Genomic DNA, 22,595 nt, shown 5'->3' on the forward strand with positions numbered 1-22,595 from the left:
TATCAAAATGCTTGTTGCCAACCTGCTAGGAGGATCTGGGGACCACTCCAGTAAAATATACACATACCAGGCGAACAAAGAAATTCATCCTGCCTCTTGTTTGGATGGATTTCCAGGCCAGAGCAGGTTGGGGAACAGAGTTGTATTGTGCTATTATCTGCTCTCTTTTTTTTAAAAAAAAAAAACAGTCCTGTAGAACATAGTTTCTTATTGAACTTCAAGGTGCCTCTTTCAGTTCCTGGACTTTTCTTTCCTCTAGCGCCATCCACTGTGAAATGGCTTAAGGTGATGTACAGGGGCTGGCTGTGATTTATAATTGTTCTTTGTTCTTTGAAAAGCACTTTGTGTGTGTCCTCATTTTTTGGCCAGAGATACATGAACATTCCTTTCTGACCTATAGACTTCACAGGACCTTTTGTGTTGGCAGCCACCTCATTTTCTGGGGATCATTAGCCATAAGTTTTGCAATACTCTTCATAGGAGGAAAACTGTACCTGAGCTCTCTTCTGTGGAGGAAGTGGAATGGGAACATCAAAGGAGGGGGGGGCATACAAAAATATATTTTCCTGACTCGATATGCCAGACGTGTCCAGAGTTGTGCATTGAATGATCATGCTGCATAGTCTTCTAATTTACTGAGTGCATAATACCACCGTCCTGAGAAATCTGGAGTTCATTAAAATAAAAAAACCTCTGCATGTTCTATCCCGAAACTACATATTGAAATTGTGAAATGGAAGATTTAAATGGGCTTCTTGTGATCAGAAGTATGAGCCACTGTGCTTTACATAATTCATTGCCCCTTTCTTTGTCTAAAAACAACAGAATACATTATGCAAATTCAGCAAATTTGTCATGTATTTGTATCATTTTAAATAGGTCACAGAACTTTGTTTTCATGGTAAAGAATTTAAGTTTAAAAGAGATGTAGAACTAAAAAGAACCCCCTTCAAATACTTAAAAGGTTGTCACACAGAGGAGGGCCAGGCTCTCTTCTCGATCCTCCCAGAGTGCAGGACACGGAATAACGGGCTCAAGTTAAAGGAAGTCAGATTCCAGCTGGACATATGGAAAAACGTCCTGACTTTTAGAGCAGTATGACAATAGAACCAGTTACCTAGGGAGGTGGTGGGCTCTCCCACACTAGAGGCATTCAAGAGGCAGCTGGACAACCATCTGTCAGGGATGCTTTAGGGTGGATTCCTGCATTGAGCAGGGGGTTGGACTCGATGGTCTTGTAAGCCCCTTCCAACTCTGCTGTTCTATGATTCTATGAAATAGGAGCTGAATTTAGCCTGTGAGCAGTTGCTAATATGTTTGTTGGCAGCAACCAGGTAGAAACTGGTAATGGGGCAAGAGCTGAATAAGGGCAAAGAGTTTATGAAAAGAAAGCAAGGTCCATGAAAGTAATTCACTGGGTTGTTTCAGAACAACAACAAAGATGGTGAAGTCACAAAAGGGTACCCATTTGTTTGGTAAATATTTGTGTGAATGCAAAGTTGGGCCAAAAAGCTTCCCATTCTAACCCCCTGCCACAAAGCAACACCATTGATCCACAAATGTTCTGACTGTGTCATCATAGACAAGTGCCCAAAATCAGTACGTTTATATGAAAGGAAACATTTGAAGAATTCTGTTGAATTCTGGCTTCATTCTGTGCTAGCCCAGGTTTTGTCGTATAGTTTTAGGCATGCAGGCGCACTCTCAGCCTCTCCCCCTCCAAATTACATGCTTCAGCCAACATAGTGATGGGAACACTTGATGTCCTCTGCTTGAAGCTGCCTCGCGTACTGCTTTTGTTTGGCCATCTTGAAATGGCTACCTTTTTCTAGAGAGAAAACAATAGATTACTCCTAGCCCCCAGTCACGTGTTCCTATGTTTCCTAGCTTAGTATGGTGCCTGAAAAGGGAGCCAGGGAGCCTTGTGGGCTTTTGCTTCTCGCCAACCATTAGAACGGAAGTTTTGTTTGTGCATAGCAATGGGTAATTCTCCACTCCGCCCCCTTGTCTAACTGCACTGCTTTGGCATAGGTGTAGTCCTTGTTTCTGGGAGTTTCTGCACACAGTCCAGAGATACTGAGGAGGATAATGTGAATCATTAACTGGACAGACAACTTCTCCCCGGGTTTTATTTTATTTTTACTGATATGTTAAAGTGAAATATCACAGTCCTTGTGAATAGTTTGCATTTCGATCTTTGCAGCCCCTTTCCAACCCATGAAGTCCCCCTCCCCTTCTAAACCTGGTCTCCTAAGTGTACATCCTTCCTTGTTTAAGTTACACTTTAGATATTTGAATCCTTTAAACTGTAACTTTTCTAGAGCAATAGGCATGGGTTAAGGTGGCTCATAATGAAAAAGGATGGTACCTTTTTGGTGCAGGATTTTAACTGTATGTATATGTGAGACGGGAGTTGCTGTACAGGTGTCTGCGAGATGCTTTTTGTTTCCACTAAGCTGCCAGTTTAACCCAGTGCATCTATCTTCTCTGTCCAGGCGGCAATCCCTCTGAGCTTCTTGCTTTTGCTTGTCAGGGGCTGCTACCGAAAGGTGCATCCACACTGCATGCCTTGCTAGCATGTTTGCGCATGAGTGCAAAAGTTGGCTGTTGGAAAATGTCTACCTCTTAAAAACATTTCTTGGCACACTTTGCTGCTGTTGTCTGCTTTGGATCTGTATGTTCCAGCTTATTTACTAACTTTTGAAAGGGGAGGCTGGAATATGCCAAGCCACATATTCCCATTGGTATTGGAAAAGCTCACTTAATTAATAAGGCCATGCATGAGTCTGCATTGTTATGGGTAACGCTGGCCTTAAAACTATTTGGGACCTTAGGTTAGGACTTGGAAAGCAAAGTTCTTAGGCACCAGAACTAAATGTTTAGAATTTCTAAAAACACTTTCAATGGATTTCTAGATGCCATTCTTAGGGGGAGGGAGAGGTTGGCGCACATTTGATGCAAGCATCTAGGAAAGTCCCTAGAGGACCAGGTGCCTGCACTTTTTCTTTCCCTTCCTCAAATGCTTATTAAAAAATAACACCGTTCCCATCTGCTGTTGTATCCTAACCTGTGGGGCGGTGAATCCACTCTGACTTTCAATCAGAACTCCAAAAGTGCAAGACCCTTACTTGGTCACTGGAGACCTTATTCACCCAACCTCTGGCTTCTGTTCTGCAGGGCATTGCCTGCATGCTTCCAGACATATCTTTACAGTCATGAGGTCTAGAAACCTGCTCTCATTTTAAATGAAAGCTCAGACTCAGCGCAACTCTACACCTGATAACATATTCTGTAAGTTTATTCCACTACTGCAGAATCACAGCACACACGGTTCTGGAGAGCCAGAAGGGAACTTGAGGGAGAGTTCTGAAGCAGAAAGTAAAATGGAAGACAGGATCATAGTGGTGGTAGAGAAGGAGGTGTATTACATGTATTCGTAATTGACTGAAGCAAAAAAGGGCAGACTGTTGAGGAGGAGTCTGCATAGATTTTGGCTTAACTTTGTAATTCTGCTACACTAATGGAATAGGAATGGTCACCGATGGTTCCTTAAACTGAGCTATATAATTGTTGGGGTTGGGTCTGATCTTTGGATGGAATCCAGAGTCTGGTTGTTGCAAGAGTTCTGCTAACTAGCTTGACAGCCGTGGGAGGGTAGTCCTTGAGGTGCTCGTATCTGTCTGGAGCCAGATGCCGTCACCTCTCGGTACTGTGTCTCTTCTAGGCCTGGATTTCTGAGTCAGCTGCCCTTGCTGAAATGAGGGGGTGTAGAAAGAGGAGGAAGGAAGCTGGAATGTGTTTTCACAGAGTAAGAGCGAAGTCTATGTTCAGCTGTCTCAGCATGTCCATAAAAGGAAACTTCCTGGTTTTAGCCAGCCATGGGAGCTGGCTTCTGTTCTCTCCCCTCTCCTCCACCCACCCACCCACCCACCCCCAGTGCCTGCAATCACTCACCTGGTAAGTCTGGGCCACTATTGGAATTTGGAGAGAGAGAGAGAACACGTAATTCCTGAGTGGTCCCTCCGCCCAAGACACATGACTATGTCACAGCTCGGACTTCGATGAGGAACAAGAGCTAGGTTGCCTCCCCCTTTCCAGGACTGTCTAAACCAGAATGGGGAAAGGTGTAGTTCTCCAAATAAAGGACTGTAGCTCCTATCATCCCTTACTATTATTGATTATGCTGGCTAGAGCTTATGGGGCCAGCAGCATTTGGAGGGCCCCACATTCCCCATGCCTGATGCCCGCTATATGTTCAGAAATACAGCTCTCATAATCCCTGAACTGTGGCCATGCTGGCTGGGGCTTATGGGAGTTGTAGTCCAAAATAGCTGGAAGACGCCAGGTTATATAACAGAAACTCTAGGCCTTTGCTTTCCTAGACTTTTCAAAGAGTAGTAAATTAAATATTACACTGTGTGTGTGTGTGTGGGGGGGGGAATAGCAAACCGCACCTCCTCAGCCTGCGGCTGTTCTCTGACATTCCAGCCAGAGGGTGCTGTAGCCCCGTCAAGGCAAACTGGTTTCGTTGTGGTGCAAACTTTGGTAGGCCATGGCTTGCTTCATCAACTTCAGAAGCATGAAGTCGATTACAAAAGTGGCCTGTTTACATATATATGTGTGCTGGAATACAGTGGAGGATGAGCCCTGATTAATATTGTGTGGGAATTAAAGATAAGGGGAATTCAAAGCACAGCACCGCTCTGCTTGATCTAGTCATCTCTCATTAAAGCCAGCGGTAGGCAGACATCAAACTTGTCAAATCTACTTCATTTTATTAGAACCCCAAGACCCATCAACCGGAGCCATCAGTTGTCTTAATAAAAAGATATGAACTTAATTATTGTTTTTTAAAGCAGGGTGCCGCTGAGCACATTCTAAGCATAGGATTAGTTTTCAGTCCCAGAACTGAATTGAGCTCATAGTCCTGTCTTTTCACATACAAGTTCACTCCTGGTTATACCAAGCTTTCTTCATTTTAACTGCCTGGTTTAGGTGGAAAAGTTCTTGTTACTATTGTAAGACAATTGGCAGTCAGAAACCCTTGTCAGTCTTACTGAGAATCACCCAGAGATATGTCAGTGGTTTGCCCAAGCTGCTTTCTGCCCACACCTGGACCTATACCTGCAAGGACCCAAAACCTGCAGAGGCATACCTGCAATATCTACCACTGACTAATTAATTCAGTCTGCGATTTCCATTTTGAGTCTGAGTAGCCACATTTTTGGACATTTCTGTTTGTGTTTCCACCCACTGTGTTTTGTTCCATCTAGCCTGTTGAAGTGTTCTGGAGAACTCGATCACTTGCCCATTGAATTTCAGCTGTCCTAATAAAGGTATTTATTTCCCAACTGTGGATTTTGGATTCTCCCCCCACCCCCATCAAACGGTATTTCTGTCTTTGCTTTTTTTTTTTTATGCACCTAAGGATCTGATTGTCTTGCTGGACCAAGGTAAAGCTTCATCCCAGTCTAGCTTCTGTCTTGATGATCTTGAACTTGTTTCCTTTTTTGAAATTTGCAGTGTGTGTCTGCTGTATTAATGCAGTTGAGATTGTTCCCTATTTTTTAAATTTGATGAAGGAAAATGTGAAAGATGGCCATTTCTCCCAACTATGAATAATAGGTCTGGTTTTTAAAATTGTAAGCTGTTGCAAACTCAGAAGAAGTCATTATAATTAAAAAACAAAACCCTACTAGCTCAGTGACCTGTGGCAAGTCAGACTTGCCTCCTGGCTATCTGATAGGAAAGTGTTGTAAATAAAAGAGCTGGTTGTTTTCCTTTCAGGTTGCCCATTTGTGACAAACCTAGATATGTGCGGGTAGGTGGGCCAGTAACTAATTTTTTAGGGTGTAGTCCTGTGTCTTGCATCCTTGATGATCAAAAGCCCCGAAACACAGAGGGTTATGATCATCCAATGGCAGGAGGAGTAACGGAGGTAATCTTTGCCTTCCTGAACTCCCAATCTGCATTTTTTTTGCTAGATGGGCTTTTTTGTCCATCTACCTGGGGCACTTTGGAAGGGAAGAGAAGGAGGCAGGAGGGTGCTCAGGATAACCCGTATCTTGGCCTCTCCAGTTTTTTCCCATCCCTGCCCACGAAAAGGTCACCTTCTCTGGTTGAATTCTTGACAAGAGACCAGCTAGTGTGGTTCTCTCCAGGCCAGCTGGGAGGGGGGTGGATGAAAGCTCCAATTCCCCTTTCTGAGGTTGGAGCACTGTCTCTGACCTTGGATCAGGAAATCTGAAATACCCTACAGCCCTTCAGATGCTGTCTAGGGTCCATTGGATTGCCCTCTTCAGATGTTAGTAACTTTTGTGGACTTAACTGCACACCTTTTGTCACCTTCCTCATAAAGATGCTTATTTACAGTATTTAAAATATACTTGCCTTAATTCTTAAATGACAGTGATTTTCTTTTAAAAAAGAGAAGTTGTTATAGAGATCCGTAACAATCTTTGGAACCATCAGCACTTCAAAATTATTGTCAAGGGTGAGCTAAAATGGGCTGTCGGTTGCTATTCTCTTCTCTTGAAATACTATGCAGCATTGCTTGTCCCATGTTGTCGGCTCTTGTTGTGTTCTTGTTTGTGTTTGCACGCTGGGCAAAGGTACATGTTAAAAATAGCTATACATAAAGCCCTTTTGAAGGGGCAGGAGCATCAGAAAGAATTGGCTGACTTTTGATAAAAGACAGCAAATCTGAAGCATTGTATGTTGGGTGGGTCTGGAAGACGAAAAATATTAATTCAGATCATGAACGCTCTAACTTTCTTTAAGAGAAGATATTTTTGTATGCGACATTATGCACCCATGTGCTAGATGCTATGCGTGAAACCTTTAATTCATACAGTCAACTTGTTTTAAACTATATCCCCCCCCCAGACTCTAGTCATATTTTTATCTTTTCTTTTGTAAATTGTGCAGTTAAAAAAAACTGTGTAGAAGCTCAAAGCTCTATCCTACAACAGCATTAATTTCTGCTCACTGCACATTTGGAGATAGTATAACACCCTGAAGTAATGGTTTGTGCATATCTCTTTGCCAGGGGCTCATTCATTATGGGGCAGATCCAGTTGGTTAACTAGCTGCCATATGGTTCCAGTTTGAGGAAGGAGAGAATTACCTGCAGTAAAGGAACATAACACTTTATGCAGTTTGTTTTTTAAAACCATAAAGTGGGGATGAGTTAGCCTGGTCCTATGAACAGAGCGTCAGGCTCAGATCTCATGTTACCTTTGTGGTGTGGTTACCACCACCACCACTGTGCTAAACTCTGTGGGAAATAGCTTCCATATGGAGGTGTGGTGGTTTTAACTTTGTTAGCACAATTACCTGAAAATGAATGGCTTGATTAAAGCTGCCCCGCCCCATGTCAGAGCCACTTAATACAGGTTGCACACACTGTTCCCAAGGCGGTTCAGTCCCCCTGTGATTCAGCATGGTCGTGGCAGCCACTAAACAAAGAGAACTTGCAGGCTGGGCTTTGGAGTTGGACTGGGCTGTATAGATAGATTGGTTTTGGCAAGCTTTTCTAATTTAGATTATTCATCTTGAGACAATGGACTAGACTAGAAATACTTTTCTTTTTAGTTAATGCCAAGTCTATCAAGTCATCTTCTGAGCAAGGCAGGGTTTGTTCTTGGCATTTTTTATTGGGAAAGCAACATTAGGGTTTCAGATCAGGTAGCTAGCCATTAAAAAAATCTCTGCAGGGGCTGGGGGCTGTCTCTTGCTTGAACACTGTCTCCTGTTGAACATTTCTACAACCCTTCCTCATGTTTAAAGTGTTCTACCTTCAAGGCTGGCTGAAATATTTTGGTGCCTCAGGTGGAAAATACAAATGTATCTCACGCCACTTTCTCTTTCCCCCCCCTCTCAAATTTACAGGGGATGCAAATCCATGTGCAAGATCTCCTACGCAAGGCTCATTGAAGTAATTAGGTCTTGCCCAGGAGACCCTCCTGCTGGATTGTGCCTTGTGGGCCACCTCTCTCCATCTTCCGCTTCTAATGGCATTGAAAATCCCACTTCACTTTTTTACATTTATTATGGCATTTTAGAAGTGGAATTACATGAACTGCCTACATGTAAAGTTAGGAAAACCCATTATAACTACAGCTGTACACATGTTTCATTCCACGTAGGCTAGATGAGAATGTAAATATGTATGATGATCAAGCATGGCATCCCGGCACTTTCCTGGTTGGAAGTGCTTTTCATGTAGGCACTTTATAATGTTGATGTAGCCCAGAAGTGAGTGGCAAAAGGCCATCCAAAGAATTGTATGGCCAAGCAGGTATTTGCCAAGCACTCTGTTCACTGCACTGCATTGTCTTGCTTGGCTGCTGGCAAAGGGAATGTCAGGCTGAGAAGCCATTTTCCTCGGGAATATGTCTTCCTTCACCTTTCAGTCTGCCTGCATCTGGAGGGAGGAACCTGTCTTACTGGCTTCCTTGGGAAAGGAGGCGGCAACTTGTTGCCGTTCCTAGCTTGGGTGTGTCAGATGTTCTCATTAACTTTCTGCTTGAAGGGAGGTTCCTTCTCTAACCACCAGAATAGTACATGCTTCGTTTGCTGCAAGTTTTTGTACAGTTGTCCTGACTCCAGAGCACCTCTTGGCTTTAGCAGCATAGTAATGTTCCTACCAATGTTCTTAGATGAGTGTCCTGGTTTGATATCATTGCTGTCTGGACATGTCTACACTATAGCTGTCACACAACCTTTCCCGACCCGATGCACTCCAAATGTTTTGGACTATAGCTCCCTATTACTCCCAACCCAAATGGCTGTGCTAGGGTATGATAGGAGATGTAGTCCAACACATCTGGAGTCCGCCAGGTCGGGGAAGCTTGGGAGGAGTTGTAATAATATGAGAGATTCACTTTCCCCATTAGAAGTCTCAGCGCTGTTCCAGCCTGCTTTGGGAGAGGCTATGACGGCTTAACCCAACTTAACCCGGCTTTAGCCATGATGTTACGAGAGTGTCTTTACTTAGGACTACTCTATACAGTCAGTAGAATCAAGTATTTAAGCTATTCCTGGACCCAACCACTTTAGGTATGAAGTGGAGGTTGTATATTTGATTGCTTCCATACACAAAAACCACTCTAAATGGGTGATTGTAATAATTTTGTGTGTGCCGCATATACTTCTTGTGGGAGAACATTCAATTACATATGGTCCCCATTAAGATCTCTGAGGATCTTAATGTAGTATCCCAGAGTAGTAGTAATGAAATCCAACATGCAAGTAAACATTCCCTTCACATGACATAATTCCTTTAAAGAAAAAACCAAAAACCTGACACGTTAATTTTTAACACTATAGTCTCTCAAAGGTTCCTTTGCTGTTCATCTATGGAAAGCTGCTTTATAGACTCTCCGCATATAGTACTGAATAACCTGGTCAGCTGCTATTTCGATCTAATCGCTTCTTTGTGCGGTTCCTGTAGGCAGCAAGTCAGCAGTTTGTGAGCAAGGCTTGTGTGTGCTGCCCCAAACCTGGAAGGGAACAGCACAAATCTACATTGGGTTTTTTTCGCACAATTGATTGTACTTCCAAAATCTGGGCGTTCAAATACTTTGCCAGGGCAGGTTGCTATTGAAAGTCATGACATGTACAGAGATTACTGCCTGTTCTCCGCCCCCCTTTTGGATTTCAAAACCACAACGCATGTCAGGCCATGCTTGCATGCTTATTCCGCAGATGCAAGCACTATGCACAGCTCCACTCATGACTCAGCTGCCCCCAGGGCCTCTGGGAGAGGTGAGTTGGTCATTTTGTGCACAGTGTTCCTCTTCAAGGTATGTGTGGGGATGCATGCACCCCAACACCTTTAACTTAGGCCCAGTATTGGGCAAAAGGTGGGATACAAATAAATGTAATAATAGTAACTTGGTAATCATCCTTAACTGTCACTCTTTATTAATTTATTTATTACATTTATATGCCGCCCCATAGCCGAAGCTCTCTGGGCAGTTTACAAAAGTTCAAACAGTAAACATTAAAAAGTATACAAAATCTAAGAATCATCAGAAACATAAAAACAATAATATAAAAACAGTATCTATTTAAAAACAGCAGTTCTGGGGTCCATTAGAAAACAAACTTAGCGTTGTTAAATACAGTTAAATGCCTGGGAGAAGAGAAAAGTCTTAACCTGGCGCCTGAAAGATAACGGTCTTGGCGCCAGGTGAGTCTCATCAGGGAGATCTTTCCACAGTCAGGGGGCCACCACCGAAAAGGCCCTCGGAGTAGGCCCTCGGAGGAGGACCTTAGATGTTGAGCGCAGTGTACGGGTAGGTTCATGTCGGGAGAGGCGTTCCATCAGGTATTGCGGTCCCAAGCCATGTAGGGCTTTATAGGTTAAAACCAGCACCTTGAATTGGGCTCGGAAACATGTAGGCAGCCAATGCAAACGGGCCAGAATCGGTGTTATTGACATCCTTGCTTTCTTTCAAGCTACTGCTCTGTGGATTTAACATGGGGCGGTTGCTCTTCTCAGAGGATGGGGCTAGTATTTTCTTGGGAGGGGGGAACTTTATAGGAATCCTCTACAATCACTCGCTTTCCTAGCTAGGAAACCAGGCTGGCAATTGAGCTGAGGTCTGGAGTGGGCTTCCAAGCAAGCCCTCCTGCCTGACCTCCATTCCAAGGGTGATCTTACCTAGGGAAGCTGATACCATCTCAGTGTGTGGTGTGTTTTATCATTTCTTTCCCCTGTTCCTCTCCCCCCGCCGCCCCCCCCCCCACCTTAGCAGGTGGCGGCAGTAGCAATTGCTGTCTGCTTCCCTAAGCCAGTGAAATCGAGGCACATCCCAAGGCATCTGTGTGTTTATGCACCCTGGAACTGGTGCATGTTTCTTTTTACGCTTTCTGAAGATGCCCTAGAATGAGTTACTTTTCAAAAGGGCTTCTGTTGCATTGCCTCTCAAAATCTCATTCTTCCTTTCTTGGCTGCCTTGAGGTTCTTCTGCTTTAACAAGAAACCGTATTTAAATTTCTTTCCCAGTGTTCATAGTAGCTGCTCCCTCTCTTCTTGCTTTGCCAAGCAGTGCCGTGTGGACTGGCTTGCATCTGTCTCCTTTTGGACATTTTGCTGCCCTCTGTCTTGCTTTTCCTTATGACCTGTGTGCATTGCAGATAGTAGCAGTGTTTGGTCTTTCCGAAGCTGACCTTCCTAGCTGCTAGCCTTCATTCATATCTCAACATGAACTTCAAAAAGTGTGGAGTTGTAGTGATTTGTCTTATGGCCTTGTACATGCTCTCTCTCTCTCTCTCTCTCTCTCTCTCTCTCTCTCTCTCTCTCGTGTGTGTGTGTGTGTGTGTGTGTGTCTTTGCTCTGAGTGGAATTCTGCAACTTTTTCATGGCAACTTTTTCTCTTATTTTTGAAAAATAGTTTTCAGAAGAACTTTGCTCCGAGTGGTGTGCTAAGAAGATTTGTCCTTTATTTAGACCTTTAACCCATACTGTCAAAAGGTTATGGGCAGGTTAAAACAATCCAATGGAGTAAAATAGCCATCATCATTGCATGAGGTTTTTCAGAGTAATGCAAGCAATAAACATGATACAGGCTCCTGCACTAAAGAGCATATTGTTTAAATTGAGACAACAGAGGCGGAGTGTTCCAGTATGTTAACAATTGGTCGTTGCACAACAAGCCACTAAACATTTTCCAGATTTTCATACTGTATAAAAACAATAAGATATAACCAAGAGCATCATTCAAAATGTTTTAAAAATAGACGTAAACCTTAAAAAAAAAAAACTGCTGCTGAAAAAATACCTGTCGCTGAAAACGGCAGTGTGTAGGTGTATTTCCTGATCCTGCTGCGTTAAAATTGTCACAGGCCGCCACCCCTTTGCTTTTTCTCTGTATTGCAAGCAGGTACACTGACTTGTCTTGTCATGTTCCCATTTTAAAAAAAGTTTGAATACAGGTTTTATATACTACATATAAAAGAACTACCAAAAGTTGACTAATCAGCTGCTATGGGCTAGTTCTTGAATGGATATGTGTAACTTGATCTCTCGTTGCTTGAGGACTCTGCATATAATGGCGGCATTTGTTTTTATTAACCCACAGTTTACAGGGACATGTGCTCCATGAGAGCTACTTTTAGTTTGCAGAACAAACTACAAATGCCCCATTCATAGGTTATTAATGTGATGTCCAATCCTGGAAACTTTGGGTTATTCTTCGGTTAATTTAAGAAGAAACCATGGATTAACTTTGGGTTATTTAACCGACAGACAACCTAAAGTGTCCAGGTTTGGACATCTTGTTAATGATTGAGCAGATCATAGGTTTCGAAAATGACAGGTGTGCAGGAGGCAGAGTGCCTGCTTTCTCCCACTCCTGCACAACATGGGTTGTTGTTATGTGTGAATCAGGTCTCAGTTGAATGTGTGAACTGTCACCCTTGAAAAGGTATTGTATTGAAATTGGCACATGATGCCAGTGGGAGTTCTCTCTGAACTGGTTTTGTGTGGTTCATTCACACACGTAAGACATTATTTGACAATGCTACACTCCATGAGTGATAAATGTACCTGTGTGAGTCTCTCTTATAAAACCATGCTGTCTTAACCTTAATCCCTAAAATCTAGCATATGTAATGTGAAAGAGCTCTTCACAAGGCTGTCCTTGTTATATTGAGTTGTGGAACACTCTGCCACCAGGAATAGTAAGCACAAAAAGGGCTAAAGCAAAAATTATGAAAGGTGAAGGTGTGCCATGGTTAGTTGAAGGGTCCCAATGGGGGAATATCTTGAGCTAGAGGACAGCAATATTTTTTGTATTCTGTGACAGCTGTTAGTATATTATTTGACATATGGACAACAGGGGGTTGCGCTACGTTTGGTGAGCATGAAGTGTCGCCACTACAAAGCTGCTATGTTTACCCAGAACTGTGCACAACCTGTGAAATTGTTCTGTACATGTTTTGATGACAGTGTTCCTAGCACACGTTTGAGTATGCAAAGTGATTTAGAATTCTTTTATCCCTGGCAACCTGGTGCAGCAGATTAGTCTGAGAGATGGAGACTTGGGAAGGCTATAATGAGTCCTAGAAAATTACCCTTATTTTCAAAAAGCTGAACTGATTTGTATGTGGAAGGAGTCCACAAGGCAGACAAAAGTGACTTGGGGACCGTGCGGCATCACTTCTGATATGGGGAATTACTAATTTGAATTGCTATGTGCAGATGGCAGGAAATGGTATACTCTGTTAGCAAGGCACAACGTTCAAAGCTTCCTGGAGCTTCGAAGTGTGTCCATGATCTGAAACTGGATATCGGGCAAGTTCAAGTGTTGGTGTAACTCAGCCAGCTGACCTTGGGATTATGGGAGTCGTAGTCCAATGCATCTGGAGGGCACCAGGTGGGGGAAGGCTGATGTAACTCATTATGACTGTGCTTTGACCCGGGTGGATGTTCTTGCAGCGCAGCCATGGAGGTGGTAAACATGAGGGAGCAACCCATCAAGGTGACAGAATGGCAGCAAACATACACCTACGACTCAGGCATCCATTCCGGGCTGAACACCCAGGTGCCATCAGTCAGCAGCAAGTGCTTGGGGGATGATGATGACCTTTATGGCAAGCAGTACACGATTAAGAAGACCACCACTTACAGCCAGCCTGGAGCTGCACAGGTCCAGGCTCAAGGTAAACTTAAGTTTTTTAAAATGTGTATTTATTTATTTATTACATTTATAACCTCCTTTATTTCAAGATGGAAGCCACAGAGATTTATATAGGATAGGAAGTTTCCATATCCAAGCACTGACTAGTTCTAGAGCCATTTAGCAGCAGCACCACTATGCCCTAATCTGAAGGCATGTGTAACAACGATTTTATAGACTACTGTTTCATCCTTTGAGCTTTCACAAGCTGGCTCACAATGCAAATTTGAGGTACAGTATTAAAACTGCTTTCACATTAAAAGAGAAAAAGGACACAAGTATTTAACTTGTAAGCACTTTGGGCAGGGGCCAGTCTCTTGCTTATTTTTTGCTTTTGATGCTACGGTCAGATAAAAATCCACCAACACCATTTCGAAGTACCCTGCAGAATAATAAGGTCTCTTCTGTCCTCTTTTAAACAGGAAAAATAGGAAAGGAGCTAGCCCAGCAAGCCTTTTTTCAAGAAGGGGCACAGCAACAGAAAAGGCTCTGTGCCTGGTAATGGCCAACCTGGCCACAGAAAGTCTAGGCACAAAGTGAACAGGGTGGGGAGAATAATATGGAAGAAGGCGTTCATAAAGACAGTATTCTCCAGTGTTTTGTAACTTGGACCCACCTTTAGTCTAAACATACATTTGGAGATGCTAATGCTTAATGTTTTACCATGTATTTGTATGCTGGTCCTTTGTGATCCATCATAGGTCAGGCAGTGATTCATTAGCAGGTCCCAGTCTGCTGGTTGAAGACCAGTGCCCTAAGAGACCCTGGTCCCAGGCTGCATAGCACTGTACAAATTAAAATTGAGACCTTTAAATTTACCAACATGGACCCAAGGGTTGGTCTCCTGAAATGGGGCAGGGTGTTCAGGCCATGTTTCAGTTTTGTAGGAGTGGCATGGATTCTGCTTCTTCTGTGTGGTCACTTCCCATGCTACTAAGCCTCCATGAGATCACGTGAGAAAACCTGCTGGTCACATGGCTAGTTACCACACCATTGATGGTATGGAAAACACTCATGTTGGCTCCTCTCATAGGATCTGGTAGTATGCGAATCTTGGAGAATAATGTGGGGAGTGATCACATCACTTCTGTACCATAAGAACTGGCCCTCAGTTTCATGTTTTGGGAAGTCTGGGTTCAAATCCAAACTCAACGATAGTCTTGTAGGCTTGGGCAAGTCACTTTTCATCAGGTGTGGTTCTCCAGCTCCGAAACAGAAAGAGTACTTCCAGGTAGGATATTATAAAGATTTGCTGTGCAAGGGCTTGAAAGGGTTTTTTCCAGAAGAGACCCAGAGAAGTTTATTTTTCTCATTCTTTTTCTTGCTGGGTTGCATGGAAAAAGGCAACTTGAAATGAAAATGCCGTCCAAAGAATGTGCATTTTTTATGATTGTGTAAGGGCTGTGCTGTTGTTCCAGCTCCCTTTAGGAATATGATGGAAAGCAGAGTTAGCGTGAAAATGGTCCTTTTGTAAAGAATCGTGCTGCAGTTGATTGACATCGCCACAGAGACGTGCAGATTTTTCAGATTGATTTCAGACCTCACGTAAAAGGAGCAGGGGATGAGGAGGGCACCCTTTATCTGCCTGTTTGGTGGGATACATAGAAGATAAACTTTTAAATTCTAGCACATTGCAAAGGGACAGTAAAGGCAGCAAATGTCTTGACTGTGATTCTCACCACAGTACACAAAATCAGGATGCTGTAATAATTTAGCCACCCCACCTCCAGAGCCTCCCACCCCCTATATATATATATATATATATATATATATATATATATATATATATATATTTCCAGGCTCTTATGCAAGTCAGTCCCCATTTTCCATCTCCCTTTCATGATTTTAATTAAGCAGCTTTGTGTTACAACTGCCTAATCGCACTGGCTAATTAACTCCTGCCTTATCTCTTTGCTCACATGTTAAGTCTCCTGCATCTTGTAGAGCTGAAGCAGTTCCATGAGCCTCCCAACGTGGCTGTTGGAAACCCTGGTTGGGATTTGCTCTATGCTAATCCTGCCTTACCCACTTCCTTTGCAGCAGAATTGGATTCCCAGCTTGCCATGACCCGTGCCCAGCGCATCCGGGCTGCCATGTATCCAGAGACAGTGGAGGACCGCTCTCTTCTCATCACCACCCAAGTCGAGGGGCAGCAGACCAATGTGCAGCGGCTGGCCGAGCCCTCTCAGATGCTCAAGTCGGCCATTGTGCACCTCATTAACTACCAGGATGATGCGGAACTGGCCACTCGCGCAATCCCTGAATTGACCAAACTTTTGAATGATGAGGATCCAGTAAGTGCTTTTGGGCTCTTGCCCTCTTGCAGGAAATCTGTGTGATCTGTTAGAGCTGGTTTCCTGAGTAATCCCACATGTAGTCCGATAGATTCTATGCAGAATAGTTGCAAAACATAGTATTGGCCACAGAATTTCCATTACCTTCTGTTTTACTGCTTCCCTCCAAATAAAGCGCCTAGCTCTTATGGTTGCAAAAGTTTATTCGTTTATTTAAAACATTTCTTGGCTGCCTTTCAGGGCAGAGGCCCTCACAAGGTGGCTTACCACAATAAAATACATAAAATATTAAAAACAATAAAATACTAAAATATTAAAAGCCATAAAAACATGTTCACAATAAAATAGCAAGTAAGACAATAAAACCAGCAGGAACAACAATATCAGCAGTAACAGTATACATCATGGGAAGGCCATTGTGAAATAAAAAAATTAAGGCCTTCTTGAAAGCCTGCAATGATGGTGCATGGCGGACCTCTGATGGAAGTTTGTTCCAGAGGTTTGGGGTCACCACAGGGAAGGCCCTCTCCCTTATGGAGACCCACCTAATTGCTCTCATAGGTGGGCAAATGAGAAGAGCCTCTCTTTCTGATCTTAAAGTGCAGGCAGGCTGATATGGGTGAAGACGGTCCTTCAAGTAACTAGTTCCCAAATCATTTAGGGCTTTAAAGGTCAAAATCAGCACTTTGAATTGGGCTCGGAAACACACTGGTGACCAAATGCACTTGCAAGGGTGTGGGCAATCCCTAGTGAAATCATAGAAGCCAGAGAAGTTGACAAGTAAGATTTTCAGGAGTCGGTGGTTGGAGTTTCAGCTCCCTATGGCTCACAGAAGTGGACTAAATTATGGAAAGTGATAGCAATTACGTTAACTTGCTTAACTCATAAAGGGCACAGAATTTGGCTGTTATTCAGAATTGTAGAGTGGATTCTTTGCAGAGGCCAATTCGTTCCTTTTGTCATGTCCTTCTCCTGTTATTGGAAAGGGGTAAAGTGGAGCGTAATAGAACGGTGACTACTGCTATTCCATCCTAGCAACTTACCGTTGACATTCCTTCCTTCCTTCCAGGTGGTGGTCAGCAAAGCAGCCATGATTGTGAACCAGCTGTCCAAGAAGGAGGCCTCGCGCCGTGCTCTAATGCAGTCTCCTCAGATTGTTGCTGCTGTGGTCCGCACCATGCAAAACACCAGTGACCTAGATACAGCTCGCTGCACCACCAGCATCCTCCACAACCTGTCCCACCATCGTGAAGGGCTGCTTTCCATCTTTAAGTCTGGGGGCATCCCAGCTCTTGTGCGCATGCTCAGGTAATTCTGCAGCCCTTGGCATAGCTTACGTAGAAAGCGGGCCTAAAATCAGCTTTTGTTGTCACTGGAAGTGGTGCAATCACAACTCTCTCGGTGCACTCTTTCCCTGCCTCCCAAACTTTAATTTGGTTCTTTTATTTGCATTGGGGTTGTCCTAGACGGAGCAGGCCCACCTTGGCCTTGCCCCATTGGGCTTAAAACTAAAAAAGTGTCAGGGTCCCAACCCTTTCTGGAAATTATATTTTCTACTTGGGGTGAAGGTCTCTCAAAGCTATATATGCACATCTTCACAGGCTTGTTTAGGCTGGGCTTACAAGCTCAGGTCAATGTGGGCTGTGACTGTAGAACTGAATTTGTCCCAGGACTCCACCAGAAACCTGTTTTCAGCTTTCAGAATGCTCTCCATCCACCAGTCAGTAATTATCAGCACCTGGGATTGCAGGAAAGGGCATCCTGAGCAGGGGATGTATTGACCAAATTCACTTGATCCCTCAGAACCTGTTATTTAAGAAAGAGCGGCAGACTCTCTTCTGGTTGCTCGGGGTGGGTTAACTCTGAATTGCACAACAATTCTTGCATGTAGTAACTTCAGCCATCCCAGTTTTTCAGGCGCATTGATGTGCAGTGTTCTGCCAGCTGTTTCCTCATCTCTTCTGGGAGCTTCCGCTATCCCTTTGCCATGTAAACCTTTCTAGGCACCTGAGCTGTAGTGGCAATTTGCCAGCTTTGCAAGTCCACACCCAACTGGCACAAAATGGAGCTGATGAACAGCTGTCTTAATATGGAGGCGCTGACTTTGTTTTTTGGAAATGCAGGTCTCGGCATGCCCATTGCAAAGTCTTGCTCAATCTTCACTGCTCCTACTGGCAGTTTAAAAAGTCCTATAAATTCCAAAGTACTCCCTCCTCTCTGAGCTGTGGAACCACCAGAGCACCTAAAAAAAACATTCTGAGTGTCCGCCCCACAGTTCAGTTGTTAGTTTACCACAAAAATTCATACCGTCTCTTCCAGCCCCAGCTTTTCAACTGAGCGTACTGGGAAAGGGAAGGAAAGCATATGGGCGCGACCATAGTTTAAGCATCAGGCCAGGTGCTAGGCATGCAAGAAGGCCTAAGTTGGATCCTTGGCTGCTTTCGTTTAATGGGTCCCAGGCTGCATGGCTGGGTAAAATCTGCTGCTTGACAGGGTGGAGAGAGTAATAGGTTAAACCAGCCTTCCTCAACCTGGGGCACTCCAGATGTGTTGGACTACAACTCCCAGAATGCCCCAGCCAGCTCTGCTGGCTGGGGCATTCTGGGAGATGCAGTCCAACACATCTGGAGCGCCCCAGGTTGAGGAAGGCTGGGTTAAATGGACCAGTGTTCTGACTACATATAAGGGAGCTCCATAATTTAGTGGTGCAGCAGTTTTGCACATCCAAATTCCCGCATTCAGTTCCTGAGCAGCTATAAAAGCATCTTGGCTTGGGAAAGGCCTCTGCCTGTGACCTTGGAGATCTGCTCCCAATCTTTTGGTATAGACCAGCTTTCCCCAACCTGGTGCCCTCCAGTTGGGCTCCAACACCCGTAATTCCCAGCCAGCATTCACCCAAAGCAGAGCGAGGAGTACTGAAGCCAGGCGATTTTATTTTAAGTTTGTGGTGCATCTAGCTGTGTTCAGTTATACCTCCCTTGCAATGATAGGAATTGTGTCTCCCACATTTTCCTCCTGCCCCTTGGCCCTTAGCTCTCCTGTGGAGTCGGTCTTGTTTTACGCCATCACCACCCTTCACAACCTATTGCTGTACCAAGAAGGTGCCAAGATGGCCGTGCGCCTGGCTGACGGGCTTCAGAAGATGGTCCCCCTGCTGACCAAGAATAACCCAAAGTTCCTTGCCATCACCACGGATTGCCTGCAGCTGCTTGCCTATGGGAACCAGGAAAGCAAGGTAAAGGGCGTTGGGAGAGAGCCATGCCACTAAACCTTGTGGGAGGTGGAGGGGAGAGACTCTTTTATCCAGTAACTTTGAGCCTGCTTTCATGCTCAAAATAGAAGCAAGCCCACCACAGTGTGGACAGTTTCGGCTGTGAGCTGTATATATTGATCCATCTCCAGTCACATGTTTGAGTTGGTTTATTTCTCATTCCGTTTATATCCGTTGTGAAACTCAAGGGGGTTACGTGTGGTTCCCAGGCGGTCTCCCCTCCAAGCACCGGCCAGACTTGGACCTGCTTAGCTTCAGCAAGGTGGCTGCCTCATGTGCCTTCGAACCGTGTCTTGGGAGTTTCTCTTGCATGGGCTCCTGCTTTTGTCAGTTTGCATTTTGCAAGGAGTAGGTGCTTCTCATCCTACCACCGTCCCAAGAAAAAGTTATATTTGGGGTGCCTGGTGTATGAAGATGAAGCCAGGGGTGAAGAAAATAGGCATCGAGTTCTGGGGAAGCTCTTAAATGGACAGATGCTCTTTGTGCATCGGCATTGAGAACACTGTTCTGTGTGTTTGCTTTTGCAGCTGATCATTTTGGCCAACAGTGGCCCCCAAGCCCTTGTCCAGATCATGCGCAGTTACACGTATGAGAAACTGCTGTGGACTACCAGCCGCGTCCTCAAGGTCCTGTCCGTCTGTCCCAGCAACAAGCCAGCCATTGTGGAAGCTGGTGAGTGACTCCAGCGGGAGAACTCCTCGGAGTCTGCCATAGGTGCTTCACCTGGCCTGAGTGGCACTTGCGTATACTTTGCTGTCTTAAGGCATCATTGAAAACAGCATTGAGCCCTCATGATTGGTTCTCTTCTCAATTTATTTTATTTATTTATTTATTTGTTACATTTATATACCGCCCCATAGCCGAAGCGCTCTGGGCGGTTTACAAAAGTTAAAAACAGTAAACATTTAAAAAGTATACAAAATTTAAAAACATAAAAGCAACAGTATAAAGACAACAGTATCCATTTAAAAACAACAGTTCTGGGGTCCGTTAAAAAACAAACTTAGCGTTGTTAAATGGTGTTAAATGCCTGGGAGAAGAGAAAAGTCTTGACCTGGCGCCTACAAGATAACAGTGTTGGTGCCAAGCGAGCCTCATCGGGGAGATCATTTCACAGTCGGGGGGCCACCACCGAAAAGGCCCTCTCCCTTGTTGCCATCCTCCGAGCTTCCCTCGGAGTAGGCACTCAGAGGAGGACCTTAGATGTTGAGTGCAATGTACAGGTAGGTTCAGTTGAAAGTATGCAATGCAGTAAATTGGGTGCATTTCTTTTTTTTAAAGAGAGGAATGTTTAACTTTCAGTGCAAAGGAACAGCATATAGAAATTATTAAATCATGCCCTTTTAAAAAATGCTCAGAACCACTTACATGGGGTGGGGTGGGTGCTCCTAGTGTTCTCTTATCCAGCACTGTTCACGTATGCAGCTCCTTAGCTTCACCTGTGGCCCTCCAGGTGTTTTGGCCTACAACTTCCATTATCCCTAGCTAGTAGATCCAATCTTGAGGGATAATGTGAGTTGTGAGCCAAACACCTGGAGGGCCACACGTTGCCCACCCCTGCTGTCGGATGATGCTAATGATAATTATCATTAATAATAATAATTATTAAATAATTTTTTTTTGCTATAAGTGCGCAAAAAAATGGTCGCCAACCTGGAAGTATGTTTGAACACTTTGAAACAGACATGCTACCCCCCCTTTTGTCCTTTGAACTCCCATCCAGCCCTCAATATCTCAGCAATCTCCCTGAAACTCGCAGGGTATGTAAAACCAGCATTTCTTTCTGGCAGTACTGCGTTTCAGAAAGGTTGCTGAAATATTTTTCATTCTAGGCTGCTAGGTTGACCCACCCCCCCAGTAACTCCATTTAACATGGTGGAATGCTCGTTTTACTCACCGTCCTTAACTACAGGGAACACAACTGTGTTCCCTGTAATAATCTGCCCAATAACCACTGTTCTCTGGGCAGATTGCAAACAGTTAAAAGACAAAATGCTGTAGAAACAGGCAAAATGTAAAGCGCAATACAAATATTTAAAAGAATAAAATACAATGTAAAACAACAGATAGCATAGGATTAGACCCATCGTTAGGCCTTCTGACTGGATGAATGGTGTTTGTAGAGGGGGGCTTCTCCTGAATCCATCATTGTTACTGAAGGCTCAGTTGGCTCCAGTGGCATGGAGTCCCTTCTACCAGCTTCGGTTGGTGGCCCAGCGGCCCCCCGCAGTCTGGATAAGGAAAACGTGGCTTCAGTAGTCTGCTCTGGTGATCTCTGGGTTTGAGTAATGCTATATGCTTTCTGAAGACTGTTCAGAAAGTGCAGTTTCTGCAAAATGTTTCCGCCAGATTGATGATAGGGACCAGAAGGACACAACACCAATTCTGGCCCATTTTCACTGGCTGCCTATACATTTCCAAGCTCAATTCTAGATGCTGATTTTAACCTATAAAGCCTTATACGGCTTGGGACCAGAATAACTTGCAGAGTGCCTCTACTGGTATGAACCTACCTGTACCCTGTAATCCACACCTTGAGGTCTTCCTCTGAGGGAGGTTCAGAGGATGGCCGCAAGGGAATCTGTTGCCTGGTGAGGTTGTGGGCTCTCCCACACTAGAGGCCTTCAAGAGGCAGCTGGACAAACCTCTGTCAGGGATGCTTTAGGGTGGATTCCTGCATTGAGCAGGGGGTTGGACTCGATGGCCTTGTAGGCCCCTTCCAACTCTGCTATTCTATGATTCTAAGGGAGAGGGCTTTTTCGGTTCGATTCGATTTCAGAATCCTCTCCCCAGCAAGCTCTGCCTCTCACAGACATTGTCACCTTTTTTGGCACCAGGTCAAGATTTTTCTCTATTCCCAGGCATTTGATGGCATATGATGGGCTGTTTTAATGCATCAGTTGAGTCGTGCTTTTTAATTGTCTGTTGTTGTCACTGATATAGTTGTTTTAAGGACAGTTCGACTTAGAACGGAGAGCTTCGAGATCCGTCTTTGTCATGGCCATTCTTTTATTATAAGCCCATAGACAGGGCTTATCTCTTCTAACTTGTGAAAAGTGCCTAGCTATTGTAGATGCTTTAATAGGGAATTTGGCAATTCATTTCCTTGGCCCTGGCTCTCACATCTGTATAATAGGAAAAGTAGTGTCTTACCATGCAGGGTTGTTAAAAGTTGCTATTTTAATGTGTTCATGCAGAGAAAACGAGGATTGCATTATATATCAGTGTGCAAAACCTTAATTAGAGCCATCAGACTACATTTCTAGCATGCAAAAGCGTGTCTTGCTGGTTCATGCTGTGTATGATAACCTTTTTAATAGCTATGCTGTGAACTGCATTTAG

The 22,595-nt window shown here is 44.2% G+C and overlaps 1 protein-coding gene across 3 annotated transcripts in view; it reads left to right on the forward strand.

Annotated features, from left to right (window-relative positions):
- Nucleotides 1–22,595, forward strand: part of JUP (junction plakoglobin) — a 59,825-nt gene that overhangs the window by 25,778 nt on the left and 11,452 nt on the right. The window contains exons 2-6 of one of the 3 annotated variants that reach the window (XM_063138059.1): nt 13,448–13,671; nt 15,729–15,982; nt 17,052–17,290; nt 19,016–19,217; nt 19,781–19,925. In XM_063138059.1, coding sequence (XP_062994129.1) covers nt 13,455–13,671; nt 15,729–15,982; nt 17,052–17,290; nt 19,016–19,217; nt 19,781–19,925 — 1,057 coding nt within the window. In that variant the 5' untranslated portion in view covers nt 13,448–13,454. The remainder of the gene's footprint in view (nt 1–13,447; nt 13,672–15,728; nt 15,983–17,051; nt 17,291–19,015; nt 19,218–19,780; nt 19,926–22,595) is intronic. The other 2 variants (XM_063138061.1, XM_063138060.1) reach the window with 2 other exon arrangements.

The sequence above is a fragment of the Elgaria multicarinata genome, chromosome 11 (genome assembly GCF_023053635.1).
Source record: "Elgaria multicarinata webbii isolate HBS135686 ecotype San Diego chromosome 11, rElgMul1.1.pri, whole genome shotgun sequence".
In the NCBI taxonomy this organism is placed as follows: domain Eukaryota; kingdom Metazoa; phylum Chordata; class Lepidosauria; order Squamata; family Anguidae; genus Elgaria; species Elgaria multicarinata.